The 19,612-nt window shown below is 33.6% G+C and overlaps 1 protein-coding gene across 3 annotated transcripts; it reads right to left on the bottom strand.

Moving 5' to 3' along the window:
• Positions 1–223: 223 nt before the first annotated feature.
• LOC132295400 (CDP-diacylglycerol--serine O-phosphatidyltransferase 1) lies at positions 224–13,829 on the bottom strand. 3 transcript variants are annotated; one of them, XM_059793671.1, is made up of 13 exons: positions 13,514–13,829; positions 11,912–12,107; positions 10,362–10,427; positions 10,220–10,279; positions 6,909–6,999; positions 6,360–6,414; positions 6,073–6,152; positions 5,827–5,943; positions 5,591–5,675; positions 3,112–3,203; positions 1,038–1,291; positions 810–898; positions 224–661 (listed from the first exon to the last, which is right to left on the bottom strand). In XM_059793671.1, coding segments are annotated over exons 1-13 (1,314 nt in total). In that variant the 5' UTR covers positions 13,515–13,829; the 3' UTR covers positions 224–533. The 3 variants fall into 3 exon arrangements, with proteins under 3 accessions (XP_059649654.1, XP_059649657.1, XP_059649655.1); XM_059793674.1 differs by having other exon boundaries at positions 815–898; XM_059793672.1 differs by lacking the exon at positions 13,514–13,829 and adding an exon at positions 13,402–13,499.
• Between the last annotated feature and the right edge of the window lie 5,783 nt (positions 13,830–19,612).

Genomic DNA, 19,612 nt, shown 5'->3' with positions numbered 1-19,612 from the left:
CAGTAAAATAAACACAACTCAGACTGCATGAATCTTGTTTCACCGTTCCACTCTTCAGAACTGAAAACCTTTCCGCTCTAAACACCGGATATCCCCTCAATCAAAACACATTATCAACCAATGTTAATTTGGTCTCCCATTCCCATAATAGCATTAACCATCATAATAATGGTCAGGAAATGTATTTATCAAAATAATAATAAAAATAATTGGTCAGGAAATGTTCTTTACTAAAAACTAAATGAATCTTTTATCTCACTAAGAAACAAAGAATACAATGAGAAACTAAAACATTAAAGCTCAACCAAAATTTGTAGTAACTTTTGCCAATTGATAACTAAAGCAACTAGCATTAGAAAACCTTTCACACTACCTAAAAAGAAAGAATTAATATTCTCTACAAGACAAACTGTGATTTACTTGCCTAACAGAACAAGTATTTACAATTAATGAAGCTGAAAGGTATTTACAACATTGTAGGTCACCTGTTGAAAACAGGAGGAAACAAAGAATGATGAACCGCAATTGTAAAGTCATTGCCGCTTTCTACGGAGACTGCGATGCAGTTGCCAAGACCACACAATCAGGAATATCACTAAGGCCACCCCAACAAATGTCCAAAAAATTACCAACCACAAGGGCATTGATTTGGGAAATAACCCTGGAGTAAAAATAATAAATGCATCGTCATTGCGAGTGAAAAAACTTTTACCTTAAAAAAAAATAAAAAAATAAAATAAAATAAATAATCAGCTGAAAATAGAAAACTAAACGCTATTCTCATAATGACAAGAAGCTAGAGAACTCACCATACCCAAACTTGATACAAATGAGGAGTTCCACAATGCAGATGGCAATAGAGAGCCAACAAAATGCCCCCACCTTTTTCACTGGTTTTCTGAAAATCAATGCGGGAACCAAAAATTAAGAGAAGCTACATATCAATTCAGTTTTGCATTGAAATTCTTTGTTAAAATTGCAGTACTTTATTTGCATATGCAAGAACAATAGGGTGGGGAGAGAGAGCGAGAGAGAACCTGTCCTGTAAGTATGAATTGTACTCGCGAATTGTTGGTATTGCAATTAGCCACCACAAGATCAATCTATACACAATCAGGGGGTTACGAGGAGGGATCCAAAGACAAAACTTGAGAAAGAATGTGTTCAGCTCCACAGTCAAGAACACAATGCAAAGACTGAGAACTTGAATAAAACGCCATGGATCAAGGAGGGGGTGCCACTCATCTTTGTCCCACTGTGCTGGTGTAAATTGACCTAGTGTTCGTTTGACCTGGAAAGTAAGTAAAAAGTAGTAACTCTTATCATTCTATGGGAAGAGTAGACTATCAGCACTTATTAAGCTGGTACATAAATAAATCAACATATTACTTAAGGATAAAGTTTAGATGCAAAGGCAAGAAAAAGTGCAATGAGTGAAAGCCTAATTCACAATGACAACCTCATCTATCACAGAATGCAGCTCCCCGAACAGTTTAAACTTCATTTTTCCACAAATTGAGGCCACTTCAGGTAGATCAAAGTCTAAATGTCAATCAAGTACACTTGCAATTGAACCTTACCCCCAAAGACAATTGCGAGTAAAACTTCCCAGGAAAATTCAGAAACAAGAACCAGAAAAGCTTATCTCTATAAAATTTAAAGTCCGCTTGGTTCAGTTTTCTGAGAATTGAAAATCAGAAAACTGTAAAAAAATTTGTTTGGTTGACAGATTCTGAAAACTCGGTGAAAAAAAGGGCTCAGGTAACCTATCATCATAAGGACAAGAAAGATAATGACTTTTTGGAGTGACATAAGCAAACAAATCCACAATTCTTCAACCAAGAAAAACTTTGCATACAATATCCAATAATTATGACTGACCTTGAAAGAGCATGTACAGAGCAACAGACACTATTTGTGTATCAACATTCATCAGTTAGGAAATCCAAAATAGACAAAAGAACGAAAGAAAAAAAAGGCAGACATACATTTCTTTACGAGATCAGAAGTCTTTAAGACAATAGTACCAGAGAACAGTGAAAAGAAATGAAAATTATAATTTGTAAGCATATCAAGATAAATTTCTAAGATCCACCCAAAAGAAGCCAATAACCAATATTTCCTCCCCGTAGAGTGATTAAACTAAAAATTAAATTTTTGAAAGAGTTTCAAATAAGACACGGATCGTGTCTTGGTGTCAGGTCAACAATACTTGCAATAAATCGGGGAGGGGGAAAGTGTCTATTCATGTACTACCTTTCCAGATAAGTACGAAATCAACATCTCAGAAATTCATTTAGAGTATATAACATGTTTATCAACTCTTTTTCTATCCATCCTTTAATTTTCTTCTTTTCTTTCGGTTACATGTAAGAGAAAGCACATTATTATGGAATATAAATGGTACCAAGTGTCCTAATTTCAAAGATTCGGTAATGCCACTAATTGGTACACACTGAAAAGAGAACAAATAAATCGTGATATAATCTGTAATTGACCAATTGGCACATACATCCATGCTACGGAGCATGGACGCACATGCAACTTAGGTTCATGACCATATGGACACATAAAAGGACTATGTTCTTAGAAATTAGAACATGACCGTAGCAAGTATACCACAATAGATATTAATTCATACAAAAGTAAACTTAAATTTTTCAATAAATCCAAATAAATGTCCATTATGTTTTTTTCTTCATCAATGGTAATCTTTTCTTTAAAAAAAAAAAAAAACTATATTCCATCATGAAATATCTATCAAGCACAATTCTATTATCCAAGATGTGCCAGACTCAAATATGCGACCAATGTCAAAGTTTTGTCACATTTTTTAGATTATTCTTTTGCCTTATTGAATCAAGTCCCATACAAGAGAAACAAATATTTAGAAGTGTCCATAAAGGGTATACAGAATGCAGAAACAGCTCCTCTGTTAAAGTGTCTGCTTCTTAACATCAAAAGCTTTCGCTTCTAAAGAACCATTTGCAAGTCAATGACATTTTTTTCATTGATAATATGATGAAATAAAGCGTTGCAAAATATAATAGAAGATTTAGAACATTTCAGCAACGCACAGATACACATGCATATAACTGTCATAAAACATACTTTGCCAATAATATTCGGCTGACGGCTTATGCCAACCCACTCATATGTTCTTCCATCAAAGTATCGAACAGTATACATTCCTGCCCAGATGCCTGCAAGGTAAAAGAAAAAAGAACCTGTCAGCATGGTAAAAGTCCCTTATTGTGCAAATCATCTCAGAAAAATGACAGTGACTAAAGTAAAATTTAATAATCACTCCAGTCTAAGATATTAGCAAGTAACATTCTCAAAAGGAATACAAATGCAAGGTCCCTGACAGATTTCAAATATCAATATTACACAGTTTTCTCTTATTCCAACTCATACCGCGGTGACATAACCAAAGCTAATCCTGGAGTTCCACATCTACAACAGAAAGGTAATTGACTAACAAAATTAAAGCTTCAGGGTAGTAAAAGTTGGCGACTTGCGCAATTGTAAAAGATGATGTATTCCAACACGGAACACAAAAAATGCCTGAATCAGTCAAATCTGAAGTTAAAAAGTTTTTCGTAATTAGTGAAAAAAATTAGGCATGCCCTTTTCGGAGACCAAAAACACCTTGATCTCATTATCATGAAACGACATGAGCACGGAGAAGTCAATTTGGGAATAGTCCAACTAAATAACAGTACCCTCCCGCTTGTGTTTTCTTTGTCCATCCATAATGGAAATTACATATTAGCATTTCTACAATCATCATGAAAGATGCAACTGGTAAACAACCTGATCAACAACCATTCAGATCCTCCTCTCATTATGCATATAAACAGCTCAAGGAAAGTCGATAATGTTTTGGAACTCCTGAACCAGTAATAACCAAGAACAAGCAACTGGAACTTTGATAGATTAACAATATTACCCAAGAAAGGGCCTGAAATTAAATTAATTATCATTTTCAGAAGCACGCCCCTAAGCACCTCCAAGCACATAGCAGAAATGAAACGCTGCAAAAACTATGCCTATGTAATTCTTATATTGCAGAGCTCTAAATTCTGTTTCAGCACCAATATTACCGCAGATCAACATCCAACAAGTATAAATTTGCCATAAACTTCTTCAATTATCAATAAATATACCGGCTAGTTTTTATAGAACAAAATAATGTGAATTGCCCAAATCTTCCTAGTTTTGTGAAGTGAAAAGGTAATAATCCAGGATAGCACCTGTATCTAGAAACTAGAAAGGTACTAATTACCACACCAAGTTTTTGCAAAAAACTTCAACAGTAAATTGGCATTCGAAATGCATCTTTCACTATATTTCAAGGTGATAATAAAAGCAAATGAAAAAAGAAAAAAAAAAATCATTTCCAGAAAAGAAAAAGGAACTGTAACAATTCTTCTCAATCCACAAGTTCTCTCAAAATATTCTAACTAATAGCAACTCTATACCCACCCATCTAATAAAAACCATGGCTTCAAAAGCAGCACAAAATTATTGCATTACAATGTAAATATTTCAATTTTGAAGTACTCAGCACATTTTGTAGAACCAGCAAAATCTAGTCCTAAAATTAATATGAAATCATGAAGTTAAATCTAAATGGTTTTTCCCTTGGTAATTGCAGTGAAATTTGAATGGGAGGCAATTTCAAGAACCACAACAGAGACAGGTCGCTCTCTCCAATTTTAAGCCTATGGGTCAAGGCAATACAGTGAAAGCTAAGGTTCTGAAGTACTTCAAGGTTCTTGAGCTTATTATCTTGTTCTTTCTGCTTGGTTTGGAAGTAATATCAACCTGCTTTGCAACTTTATTTAATTTCTCTCAATAGAGTGGTGTTTCCCGTATTCATTCTCATCATTATTACTATTAAAAATTTGGCAAGTAGCAGCTCTACCTCAAACAAACAAATAGGATAGACAATTAAGAGACAAGAATTAGAATATCCAGAGATAAAAAAATTTTAAAAAAAAAAAAAATCAAACACATACTGACACCAGAGATGGATCTACGAGCAGCTTAGCATATACAAAGAGAGTTTAAAAAGCTCTTCGTATGGTTAGTTTGAGATATTTTCCATATATTACCATTTTATACAAGTTAATAGTAAAACACATTTATGGAGAATAATGGAGTTTATACCAAGGCCATTAAATAAATTAGTATGCTCGTGACGGAAGACGTTCATTTCATCTGGTCATGGAATTTTCTCACTGTAATCTCACCAATACAAAAGATATCTCTCAACAATTTGAACCGCTCGGCTTCATTCTCTAGAAGTCCTAAACCTTGTAAACTTATGAGGTAAACGATGTTTACAATACTGGAGAATATTCAAGCAACTAGGGTTGTTAAAAAGCCAACTCATTCTCTTTCTCTCTACCAACCAATTTTTAATGCTTATACTTCACTCTTTCCACAGGATCATCTTGCAGAATTCTCATAGAGGGAATGTTAACTAATGGCAAAAATGATGGATTCCAATATTATTAAGGAATATGCTAATATTCTGCATTGACAGAATGAAAAACCATGAAAGTGGCTTCGACGTTCTCACCAAACCAATTGCAGATTAATATATCAAGAATGATGCTGTCCCACCAGCACTCATTGAAGTTTGGCAACATGTGGCGAAAGGTAAGCTGCAACATGCCAATAAAAGGATTAACTTTATGGAAGTGCAAAAGATACTCAGATTGAGAACAGTTTAAAAGACTGTACCAAGCTCATAATGAGTGCTAACTAAAAATCAGAACCATAAAAGGAATTTTAAGTTCGGATTAAAACTCTGACCTCCATGAACTCAAATCCAATTGATAGCACCCACAAAAGGGGCTGATTACGAATCAGTATAGCCTTTCCCCACCATCCAAAAATATGAGCAAGAACAAACTCATCAAAGAGTGTCTCCTGGGAAAATAAAACAAATAAGAGGCATGTGACTTCCCAATACCATACTAACATCCACCACAAACAGGAAAAGAATGCAGCCAAAAAGAAATTAGTGAAGTAGAAGAATTGTGAAAGAAGATATCATACATAAACATTCTTAAACCTGCTTGTGGGATTTTCAGGCACGTAAATTCGACAATCAGCACCATAGGATCTCTCAGGAAGTTCTGCATCAAAAACATGTAAATATAGTTATAAAATAAATAAACACACACTCACTAATAGTGATCTCGATATGCACTCAATGGCCAAATACCTCTCAACTCGTGAAATGAAAATTTTGCAAAAATCAAATGCATTACAAACACAATGAACTGATCCATGTCAATCAGCATGAAAAAGTAACAAGATTTGCAAAAGTCCAGATTCATTACCAACACCAAGATCAGGATGGAGAAATTTCATGAATTGCCGAGCATCATCACGTTTCTGGAAAATAATGAAAGAAAAAAGAAAACAAAGCAGTTACCACCGTAATGCTCAACAAATATAATGCAGGAAAAAAACTCATATTCATAACTGCTAGCATGTGGTAGTTGCACAGAGAACATATCCAAAAAAAGAAGACAAAAATATAAGCTATAAAAACTGCAGATTTTACTTCAGAGCATAAATAATTACAGGTGAGTCAATAAGAAATAAAATAAATTTTCAAAAAAAAAAAAAATTACTAATAAAAGATGCCAGTGGCATCAAAATACCACACCCCACCCTGAACTACGAAATGAAAAGGAAATTACTTATTAGAGATGCCAGTGGCATCAAAGTACCACACCCCACCCTGAACTACGAAATGAAAAGGTTGGTGTGGAAATTACCATCTAACAGAGAAATCGTTATTTTTGACATTTAAATGAGAGAGAAGCGCAAAGACAGATGCTCATACATATATTTTAGCTCAGCAATTATTAAATAACACTAACCTGAAAAAGCAGAAATGTGAGAGCAACCAGGTAAACAACAGCCATCCCATGAACTAGGCGCCAAATTGCAGGATGTGGCCTAATTAGTACTCTGTAATACCAAATGCATTTACAAACAAATAAGAAGGCGGAGAAAAATATCATACACTTTAAATTTAAAGAAACTGAAGCACCATAGTAACAAGGGAGACTCAAAAAAGCATTTTTCAAAACAAAAACAAAGATATGTATTCCTTCAAAACGATGATTTGATCATAACTAATGTGAACATTTGACATTGTTTTACCCTATACATGGGCTCCGGTACAAGTATTGGGTGTGTGCTAATTGTTGGACCTTCTCGTATTCCAAAGCCTGGGGCATGGGAAAATGTGCCTAAAATTTGGCTAGTATACATGTATTATGTATTTAAATACGTTATGTGTGGTAAGGGGAAAAAAGAAAAGAAGTTTCTCTATCTGATGGATACAAAACTTTTCTTGCTATAAAATTTGAGTTTGTACTACAATCTGTCACATCTGAAGGACTGGGATGTTCGATTTGGACTAGTGTGTCAAACACATATCCATACTCCTACCCATACCCATATCATGTCGTGTCGACGCTGGTATGTGAAGGGAGGTAGGAGACTTCAAAATAACACAAATTTTGGCCATGCCTAAGTTCCCAATCTCGTTCAGAGTTGTAAGTTCAAAGCTTGACATCGACTTAAATGTCATGCAAAGATCAAGAATGAAGAGAACAGTTGAAAATGTTGTTCAAATCTGGAGGGGGCAAACTTGGCTTCAGAGGGCAGAGTGTTGGAAAAGGTTGTCTTTAGTCATCTAAGGCATAAAGTGATGAAAGGAACATGTTATTTTTATCAGCAAGGCAACAAACACCTCACAGGATAAAAATTGCAAAAAAAATCCTCTGCCATTGCTACCCCCTTGGGTAAAACTTCTCTTTGCAGCGTTTAAATATTTCCTTCTATTGACTGCATACGAGGGTACCTCCAGCTTGCTATGCCTCTACTTTTTATAGTTAAATTTTCAATTATGAGACACAGAATTCACTCCTTTCAGCTGAGTGGAATCTAAGAAGCACGGATACAACAATTATTCACTCATTTAATAAGAAAGATAAGAAGAGAGAATGAGCTGAAGTATAATTTTTAAACTCTCTTTATAAAATTTGTTGTAATATAAATCCATAAAAAAAATTAATAAATAAATATAAAAAACAAATAAAAAAACAAAAAACAAAATATTAACAGTTAGGTAAAGAATGAAAGAAAAGGGGCTGATAAAAATTTCTTACCCTTAAGGGGCCTTTATTAAAGAAAAAGAAAGAGAATCTATTAGAAGAGAGTGTTAGAAAAAGAAAGAAAGAAAAAAATGAAGAAATAAAGAGAATTGAAGTTTTGTTGAGAAAAAAAAATAGTGCATTGTTGATGATAAAAGAGACTCTGTTAGAGTAAGAAATGAGCTTGTTATCAGAAGAAGAGAACAAAATAATAAATAAATAAAATAAGAGGAATGATTTACTAAATAAGAAGAAGAAGAAGACAGCTCGCCAACAGTCAAGTTTCTATGATCACTAACAACTTCGAAGCTTGGTTGCAAAAGAGAGCAATATTCTTACCATTTTCTCTTTGTGATCTTTACAATTTCAAACAGGTAATAAGCATGAAAAGATCAACTAAAAAATAAATGCTTGATAAATTTCATATTAAAAGCTTCTAAATTCTTTATGTTTTGACCTCCATATTATTGAAACTTTCCAAAAAAATCCACATACTACATATTTTAACCCATCTTTTTTTTTCTTTTTTCTTTTCTTAAATAACCCCTTTTAATCAGACACCCATGTACCCGGCTTGTTCACAGCATGTATGTGGCATGTCAGAATGTCTATTGCATGTCCACGACATGTCGGTATGTCTGGGAAGTGTCCACAGCATGTCCAAAAAGGAAAATTCTTGATGCTATCGTGATCCAACAGCCATCTACCTTTCCTTTTCTTTCTTTTTTTCTTTTCTTTTTTTTTTTGTGGGGGTGGGTGGGGTGGTTGGGTGGGGTAAGATTTAACTCAATTCTACTAAAACATACCCCCAAATCCTTTCAAGAGAAGTCGGCAAAACAAACTTGCTTAACTATCACATAAGGAGAAAAATGTTCTGAAAAGGAGAGAAAAAAAAAAAAATTCATGATGCCATTAGATAAAGGGTAAAGTGCAGAAAACACCCCTAAAGTATACTCCGCAAAGCACTTTCACCCCCTATTTTAAAAAGTGTGCTATTAACCCCCTTATATTTTAAAATTGTGCAGAATCACCCCTCAAATTACGTTTTGCAAAGATCTGACATAAAATAATGCTATAACGCCCATTTTGCCCTTTTACTCTTCCGAAAATCCCCAAGGGGGTGTGTATGATAATAATCTCATAGTAGAGGGGTGTAATGTACACATTAACTATATTTAACCCACTTTAAGGGATTTTTTCTCACCTTTCAAAAAAAATAATTCTCCATATATTTCCCCTAAAACTAAAAGTGTATTATCTCTCTTTGATCGACTATTTTACATTTCCTAGGACTTAAAGCCACTCATAAGTTAGAAAGTTCTAATATATGTATTTCTTTTACTGGTCAAATGGAGTAAAAAAAAATATCTCAAAAAAAAAATATTTGTTCTCACAGTTGTCAAATTAATGTTAAGTATATCATATGGAATGAAAACACCCGTTCTTTCTATAATTATAAAAAAGAAAAAATTATTCCCAATTAAAATTTAATACAGTCTATCTTAAATGTGTCAAGTGGGATTACACAAATTCATACTTTAGGGGAGTTTTCCGCACATGAGGGGGTGAGATGCGCTATGTAAGCATACTATACGGGTGTTTTCTGCACTTTACCCTTAGATAAAAGACCTTAAGGAATTCCTCAAAAACCTACACCTTGATAAAATTACTCCTCAGCCTAAATCACATAAATGCATCAGCAATGCTATACAGAATACATAGTATTTGGTCACCAAATTAAAAATGAGGACGCTGTTTTGCTGCAAATTGTTATGAATGTGCTCATAACTCTAATTAAAACAAAACTGATTTGAGAAACAAGAGAGATTTTTCCACATCCCACAAAACATATCCATTCACACTCAAGTATCCTTGGGTAGATGAGCAGTTTAATACAAACAATAAAAAAAGCATGCGCGTCAAAGAAACTAAATAAGGCTTAGAATACTTTCAAATAGTTATGAACTTGATGCAGTAAAAAATGTCACAACAAATCTGTTTACAATAAACTATATTAGGTAACTTACGTTGAAGGGGCTTGCAGCAAACAGTAAGCAAGAAAAACAGCAATCATTGCCCATACACCCCTATAAAAAAAATATACACGGGTTTAAGTACTAACAGAAATTTGTCAAATGCATAACAGCACATAGAAAGCCAAGCACAGACCTTTTCACAGATGTGACAATATCATGAGATGAACAGTTTTCCGGATCAAGAACTCCACTTGCCCATCTATAAGCATGTTCAGATAAAGAAAATCAAAGAACATCATTGCAACTGGCTTATTTAAAAGAATACTTGTGCATGTAATGGTAAGGGTAAGATAATGTAACACTTTTTTCTAGTAAGCATAGTAATATCTTCTCCAACAAGAATACTTTTATCATCAAGCCTTTAAAAAATAGGGTGCTAAGCAATATTACAAAACAAATGTCAAAAGTAGAGGGACAACAGCAAAGAAGGGAACCTCCTGTTTGAAGAAAAAGATTTCTCTATTGTCCCATTGTCATTTTGTAGATTAGAGGAATGGTCACGAAACTATTTCTTAATGCAGGGAATAAAGGTTCCCAAGCTGAAATATTCTGTTAGATACTTCACATAATACTCCTAAATTTTCCCTTATGCACAGAATATAAGCATTAGGAAGCAGGGCAACACAAGAAAAGTAACATTTACTAACCCCCTTTTCAAACCAACACTCATCTACCAAAAAACACAGAAAAAAAAAAAAAAAAAAAAAAAATAGGGACCCTTCTTTGACGTACAATGACCTTATTAGTAGTTCAGGCCCACAGAAAGAACATTTCATGACCAACATTACATATAAAGAGAATAAGTTTAATAATGTTACAGCAAACAATATATGACATCTAATGATGTACAACACTAGATAACTAACTTTACACAAAGAAGGCCATACGGACATACTGCAAACAGTATACGGACAACGTTGAATGCTGCTTAAATGAATATAATAATCTATAAGATCTTCTGCAAAATCCTAGTGTCGCATTCTGCTCTCTACATCATTATGTATATATATAGCAAAGCTACCTCACTCGATAGAAAGCATCCTTATGACAGTGCCTGAGGGAAGAGGAAACTAACACAAACATGCATGGCTTTTAAAAGGCTAAAATTGGGAAGCAAGCTCCAAGTTCGCAGATCCCTTCTAGTTTTGCAGATACAGCATTGAATATAGAACTATGAATGTAATTTAACGTAGCTTTGGCTATATAACAGTTACATAAGATGTGGGATTTATAATCTACTAATTTCAGAAATTTTCTGACACGAATGTAAAACTGTGTATACAAAATTTAAAACCAATGGTTTCCACAAAATATATTGTTTACCGAAAGCTGAAGGGGTAATTTTGAGCTTGCAGATCCTCTATATTGGCATTCTGAAGCCTTGGTTGTGACAGACTTTTCCCAATAGCTTCCAAACTTCTAATGTAACCTCAATGTAACTTGGACTAGTGGCTATATAAGTAAATGAAGTAAATACTGAGTTTCTTATTTATTAGTTCAAAATTTTCCCTAATTCGGTACTCACAGCACTCATATGCAAGGCAAACACTTGAAACTTATGACAAGTAATAGAATTCAAGAGGGAAATGGAGGTTCACAATTATGAAGATAACAAGGCTATCCATGAAATAATGAAGTTGCAGAATTGGCAAGATAAAACTGCTCACAGTGCAAGAAACTCACATAAGAAAACATGCACCAATAAGTAACATTGAAACAGTACGAGGTCTATATGCCCAGGCAGTCCATGGATCCAGTTCAATGTCAACATCTGATGAGCTCGCTTCCCCATTTTCCTGAGAAATGTAATCCTTTCTCCTTGCTCTCCTATGCCCATTAGGCTCCATAGGCCCTCTGTTCACAAGATGCATATTGCTCACTGCATATAATAAAATAGAAATATAATTCAGGTAACAAGACACAATTAAGAAAATCAATTTTGTAGTTTGTACAACTCATATAAAAGGAGACCAATTATTCATCATAATTCAAAAACTAAGGAATGTTAATTACCAATCACCTTTTATGAGACATGATTAAAAGAAAAGATTAATTTTTTCCACCTCATATAAAAGGATACCAATAATTGGTAATAATGCAAAAACTAATAAATGCAAATATCATCATATTCTTGTAATTCATATCATTCAACACAGCTTATCAATCTAAAAAGAAAAGATGTACAAGACACAAATATTTCAATCAACTCGCAAGTCACCATATACTTCATTACCTCAATAAAAAGAGTGACATACAGATAGAGCATCAACTCTATAAGGCAAGGGACAATGAAATCACTATTTCCCCAAAAATAATGATTAGCCATATGTCAAATTATAAAAAATACCATCACTAACATATAGATAAATGAAAAATGTACTGTAAATCTCAATAGATAACTGAACGAGTTAACAAGTTACGGTGATAAGATTTCAAAATTAGCAATGAAATAGTCCAATTTACAATAGAAGTGATATTTTAAATAATAAATTCAAATTTATGACTAAAAAATTCTCAAAACCAATTAAAGCGTTCATGAATAGTGTTTAAAGTATAAAAATCTACAAGCAAACTAGGATTCATGAAATTAAAAACTAGCACAAAATTAACCAAGCACTCAACTCAAAATTAATACCCAAATCCTATATCCAAGTTATTAAGTTAAATTTTACCCATTAGCAACAATTAACCACTCGTTAAGCTTATACCCATGATTGATATCCAACCTGACTACATTTTGACAACAACATAAATTCCCAACAGTGAATACTGTGAAATTCAATAAAAGTTGAAGACTCCAGAGGTACATAAAAGACAAATTCAACAAACTCTATTCCAATAATCTGATCTATATATATATCATATATGTAAAAATCAAGATTATAAGATTAGATATTCTCACAAAAATCGTCTAATTCAATAAAACCCTTCACGATGACAGAAATTTGTACTTTGCATGTAACCAGAGACAAAAAAGTAATACAACCAAAGTAAAAAGAAACGCTTTAGATTAATTAATTTTACAAAAAGAACATTAATAATACTTTTTTTAAAAAAAAAAACGAGTATTCAAATAAAGCAGATAACGTACAGGGCAAATTCTAAAATGGCGACGATACAGAGAGAGAAATTGATATATATATATATATATATATGTATGTATATATGTATACCTCTGTGTAGAGAGATACAGCGAGTGATTAATTAGAAATGATTTCGATAAAGGAGGAGAGAGAGAAAGAGGTGGCTGAAAAAGGCTTAAGCTTTAATATGGGGGGGACTTACTTGAGACGAGGCTGACAAGCGAACCCTGGGCGTACGATTAGATGACGAGAAGATCGTGGCCGTCGGATCGGAGAGACTCCGAACAGAGAGAGAGAGAGAGAGAGTTGTAATGATAAGAGAATTATGGAGATTTGAAAGAAGAAGAAGAAGAAAACTCTCTTTCTCTCTCTAACTTTCTCTCTCTGAAACAAACCTTTTAAATTCTTTAGCAGTGGCAGAGGGAGGAAAGTGAGAGGAGAAAGAGAACTCTCACTGCAACAGCGGCGAAAAGGCAATGCAGATAGAGAGAGAAAGAGAGGAGAGAGAGAGAGGGGGGGGGGGGGGGGGGGGGAGTACGATGGTCAAAGAGAGATTTGAAGATGTTTTAGATACGCTCGGAAAAAAGGACGTGTAATGTGTGCCTAAAGTACCCCTTTGAGGATATTCTGCTTTTCAGCCCACTAAATAATCCAATCTGCATTAAATATATTGAAGCTGTGGTGCAGACATGTCACATTTATATATATTTACGTTACAATCACAAACAATCCATATTGATGGGTCAAATATTCAAATAAAAATTATACTACGGTATTGTAGTGCTCAAGTCTAACAAAGTTAAGAAATTATAAATTGAAGGAGGGAATGCTTGAATTACGCATTATCTTGACCTTATGAGTTATGTTACCATTATTTTATATTTGGGTAGTGATTTAGGATCCACTTTTTTTTAAAAAAAGTTGAGAAATTATAAATTGAAGGAGGAATGCTTGAATTACACATTCTCTTGACCTTATGAGTTATGTTATCATTATTTTATATTTGGGTAGTGATTTAGGATCCAATTTTTTTTTAACAAAGTTAAGAAAATTATAAATTGAAGGAGGAATGCTTGAATTACACATTATCTTGACCTTATGAGTTATGTTACCATTATTTTATATTTGGGTAGTGATTTAGAATCCAATTTTTTTAAATAAAAAAAAATTTATTTTGGACGCTGTTACTGATAGACCTCTTAAAACCTTTCAAATTTTTTATCGGGTACATACAGTCCACCGTTCCACATGTTTTATAATTTTTACATTATAGCTGAAAAATAGGTGGTACTACTTAAGTTCCAAATATATTCATATTTCAAATTTTGATGTCAGACTTTGTTTTTGTTATTTTTGCTCGCAGTTTTCTATAACAAAAATAGAATTTGAATCTCAACTGTGCACATATATGCATTAAAGTACAGCATTGCTAAGGTTATGGGATGGTGCAATTATCACTTCGCAATGGGTAAGATAATCCAACAAAAAAAAAAAAAAAAAAAAAAAAATTCCCTCAAGAGAAAGACTAGTTAAAATTAAATTTAAGAAAGGATCTTCAAGATGTTGTGTGATTTTATTTCTTCTTAGCCTACTTTTTGGTTTTTGGTTAGAGATCAAGGTTATTGTGACAGTCCTGATTTTTCAAGCCAGTGCATCATGTGATGAACCGAAGTTTGACTCGATAACGGATCCGAAATTCCGAAGCAAAAACAGAAATAAGGTCTTTAGGGATATACAACATCCCTAGGACGTCAAAATGACATTCCATGAGGCCATGGAACTCCACGAGAACCGACGCGGAATAAAATATCAGAAAAAACACCAAAAGAAGCCCCCAAAGGCAAAACAGTCTTTTTACGTGGAAGCAACGTCTCTGGAAATGTACATCATTCCCAAGACACATCCGTGACTTCCCATGAAGTCACGGAACTCATAAGAAAGCATAGCGGAAGGAATTTAAAAATAAAGATCTGTGTGCTACCGAGCACACCATTGGAAAGACAGTGAAAAATTAATCAAATTAGACTCAAGAATCACTTGATTCGGAGTCCGGATGGAATGAAAAGTTTTAACGTCGCCGCGGCCGTGAATAGTGTTTTAACAGCAATGATTAATGATCTGGGCAAAATGCTGAAATTCGTATACTATTTTGAGACACTAAACGACGTTTTTTGAAAAAACGCGAAGAAGAAACCCCCCTCAAAATAATTTTTCCAAGCTGATCATGTTGAAAGAATATTTTATTTTTTGACGTGAAATTTCCAAAATGCCCTTATAACAGACTTCTTTGAAAAATGTACATGCGCACAGAAAATTAGATTTGATACGGGGTTTTCGAAACCGAGATGGCATTTTCTGGAAAAATGTTGTGAAGAAACCCTCCCTAAAATCACGTTTTCTACCTGATTATGTTGAAAGAAAAAATGAAACGCGCTTTGAAATGCCCAGAATACCCCTGAAACAGTCTAGGCCAAAAATGATAAAAATGCAACTTCCCATGAAGTGATCATTTGACCCTAAATGCATTTTTAGGCTAAAACGGTGATGCACGCAAACATAATTAATGATTTTAAGTGCGCAGAAATGGTCTGTGGGCCCCATAAATGCCCGATGCAAAATACGACCTATCCGAACATCAAAAATACCTAAAATGGACTTTTAAAGGAAAATTTGAAACTTAAAATTTTAAAATAGTTTCAAATGACCGTTTAGCCCTTAGCCAAACTTCCCACCACCCATGCAAATGTAATGAAGGTACAGCATTGCATTTTTTCTATTTTTCAACAAAATATCTTAGAAATAAAAGTACTTAGAATACAAATAAAATGTCATTAGCCCATGGCCTCATTACATACATGTCAAAAACATCCCAAATGGCGCACTTAGGTGCTCATTACATATTTAGAACCAAATATACAAGTTTTGACATTTTGAATCAAAAATAACATTTCATGCTAACATTTTCATGAAATAAATATTTTCAAGTCTACAAGACATCCCAAAGCAAATACGAAGCCCCAAATCTTGAATCTGTACCTGAAAAATGTCCCCATTATGTGGGTGAGTAACGTAAAGCTACTCGTAGGAGATGAGCATACATAGACCTAGCATTTTACAAACTTATTAAGTTGCGATAAATCAATTCATACGGTCATACCACCTAGCATCTATGTCAAATGTGAGATTCAGGAAGCATCCTAAACTACCTTAGAGCATTTCTAGACTAAACCACATCATTCATGCAATTTAACAATATAGGAGCATACAGTGCAACGCAACAAAATATAGGTATTCAAAGTTATCAACTTGCAACCTAAAATGCGAAAACAACCAAAACGTTTCATACTACCTAACGTCTATGTTCCAGATGAGTCTGAGGAATCATCCTAGGCTACATTAAACAATTAATACCCAAATTACAATATCAATACAATTTTAACTAACATTAGAACTTCTAATACAACGCATCCAGGCATAGATTATCAAAGTTAACAACTTGAAATCTAAACTACGGAAACAACAAGTTATAACAATTTAGTGCTATTAACTTGTACTGAAAAACAAGGCATGCAAGTATACTAAGCACATGTATATTACACTAAATTGAAATGTCAAACACCATATCACAAGTTATAAATAATCTATATTAAACAACTTGAAATTGAATGCGAAATCAAGTAGTTGCGAAAAAGACAAGAACATACGGTCTCAATGACTAAGCAAGCTGATCTTAGGTTATTAGCCCGTAGGGTACTACCTAGTGCGCACTAAACCCAGAATCAAACTGTGTATTGGTGTTTTAGGATTACTAGCTCTCAAGGAACCACCCAGTTTGCACTATATGTTGTAGGGGGAGCTCTCATCCCCTATACTAGAGTCATGCCCTAGCCGTAACATATTACAATGTCCTTGTAAGCTTTCCAAAAATCATCAAGTTGTGTACCAAGATATAATACATATACACAATATATTAGTCAACTACCATGCACAAACAAGTCAAGTAAAATACACAATATTCATCATATGTCTTCAAGTTACAATGGCATACGACATGTCAAATATTTAATGTGTATATAAGCAAGTTAAACTATAACTTCTACTCATGGAATACTATAATGTAATCATACAACAAGTTTCAAATTTATAAGTTAAACATGAAAACAACTTTAATACTTAACTACTTCAATGAAAGCATATAATGGAGTTTAATTAAATTAAATAACTAAATTCTCAACATTACATAGTAAATCCAAATATTCTAAAACTAATACAAGTCAAAGGTCATGATAAGGCCTAGTCTAATAACACTTTACAAGTTATTTCAACCTAACTCACAACTAAGTAAATTAAACTTCATACAAGAAAATAATTAAATACATTTCTGCACACTCATTCATATATTCTCATTTTCATATATGTTAATGAACATATTAAGGCTTAATTTAATATCACATTTTAAGTTCATTCCAAGTTAGGTACAACAATGTGAATTAAATTCCATACAAAGAAAATAATTAAATAAAGGTTTCAAAACCTATTTAATTATTCTCAATTTAATATATATGATAGTACATGTCAAACTCATCAACAATATCAAGTTAAAAATCCAATAAAGTGAGTAAAACACTTAAAATAAAATTAATTAACATAATTAATTAATTTTCTTTAGATTTTAAAACAACTCCAAATATTCTCAAGTTCACATATTTTAAAGAACATGCCAAGGTCTAATTTAATATCACATTGCACGTTGATTCCATGCTAGTTACAACCATGTGAATTAAATTTTCATACAAGTGAAAGATTAAATAAAAGTTGCAGTACTTATTCAAATCCTCCCAATTTAATATATGTTAATGAACGTATCAAGGCTTAATTTAATAGCATGCCACAATTTAATTTCAAGCTATATACAACCATGAGAATTAAATCTTATACAAAGAAAATAATTAAATTAAATTCTAGATAAAATACCTAGGCATACATACAAGTTGTATAAGCTTATAAAACAATCAATACAACAATTATGTAAACCTAAGAAATCCCCTACCTTACTTTGAGATGAAATCTCAAATTCCCACCAGAAGAAAATCGCTCTGAATCCGACGATACTTCTAGGTTATGTCGGGGACTACGAGGGAAACAACTTTAACCCTTGAAGCACCATGAAAATCTAAACTCGAACTCAAAAATGTTCGGAATCGGTTTCTAATAAGGGGGAAAAGAGCGCTTCACCAAGGCCTACGATAAACACAACGGCACTACGACATTTTATAAAGGGTAAGAAGGTTAATTTGAGAGAAGAATGGTGATAGCCCCCTTGGGCTGCCATGACTGATCTGCAGCAGTGTGAGAAGAATGGGATGAAATGTTTTTAATTTTATAACCCCCTATTTATAGTAAAACCTTAAAAGTCCCCGAAAAGGCCCCCAGATCCGAAAAAGTGGAATTTGCGTAGACGCACTCAATCGATAAAACACCGTGAATGAAAAAGAACCGAAATGAAAAAAAAAAAAAAGTGAATAACAAAAGAAACAGTGTCGAAAATTGAGTCTCATGCAGAAGAATATGCCCCGAACAAGTTCGGCGGTAACGGGGGCCGAAATAAAACTGAGGAAAACAACCGTGAGGAAATTCTAAGAGTATGTGACTCGACGAAAAGTGAAAATTAATCCCATACGAGGATCCAGTCTTAAAATAAGGTATTTTGCAATAACTTTCGTTAATTGCACAATGCCCCTATAAAAGGGATAACTACAAAACTGCCCATAATGAAAATATCTTCCAAAAGAGATTTTCTTAAAAACCCCTAATCAAAATATCTCCAAAAGATATTTATGAAAAACATCCCAAGAAACATCAATATTTCTGAAGAATTCTTTCATCCACGCCTCTGCGGAAAAAAGAAACAACCGGTGAACTTTTCTCTAAAAGTAAAGCTACATGTTTTGATGAAATCAACTGAAATGAAAACTCATGAAGTTAAAACTCAACTCCGAACATGAAAAGTGAGGTTGTGCCAACAAAGTGACAAACGGGACGAAAAGTGAATAGTGTCCAAAAAATGAAAATGTGGAAATGACTCGGTCCTTAAAGGAAGTTGTCAATCCAAAGGAAAGAGTTTCGGAAACTATTTTCGAGCACTCGAGATGACACTAAGTGATGAGTGGCCGAACTCAGAAAAGAAAATTTAACGAAAAAAAATTTATTCATAAAATTTCCGAAAAAGGAAAGGAAGGAAAATGACCGGGTTATTACAGTTATAAAGTTGAAAGTGAATGTTGGTAGGGTTGAAAGAGAG

Source organism: Cornus florida, unplaced genomic scaffold (genome assembly GCF_030987335.1).
Source record: "Cornus florida cultivar Cherokee Brave unplaced genomic scaffold, ASM3098733v1 CherokeeBrave_3.0.0_Hap2_Chr02, whole genome shotgun sequence".
Lineage (NCBI taxonomy): Eukaryota > Viridiplantae > Streptophyta > Magnoliopsida > Cornales > Cornaceae > Cornus > Cornus florida.
Note: the sequence above shows the minus strand (reverse complement) of the source record. Positions and strands in the feature narration are given on the sequence as shown.

Excerpts from the sequence above, each read along its gene's own strand:
- LOC132295400 (XM_059793671.1), bottom strand. Across the intron at positions 6,415-6,908 it reads TCACATTTCTGCTTTTTCAG|AAACGTGATGATGCTCGGCA; the intron begins GTTAGTGTTATT and ends ATTATTTTCCAG. Across the intron at positions 662-809 it reads TTGTATCAAGTTTGGGTATG|GGTTATTTCCCAAATCAATG; the intron begins GTGAGTTCTCTA and ends TTTTTACTCCAG.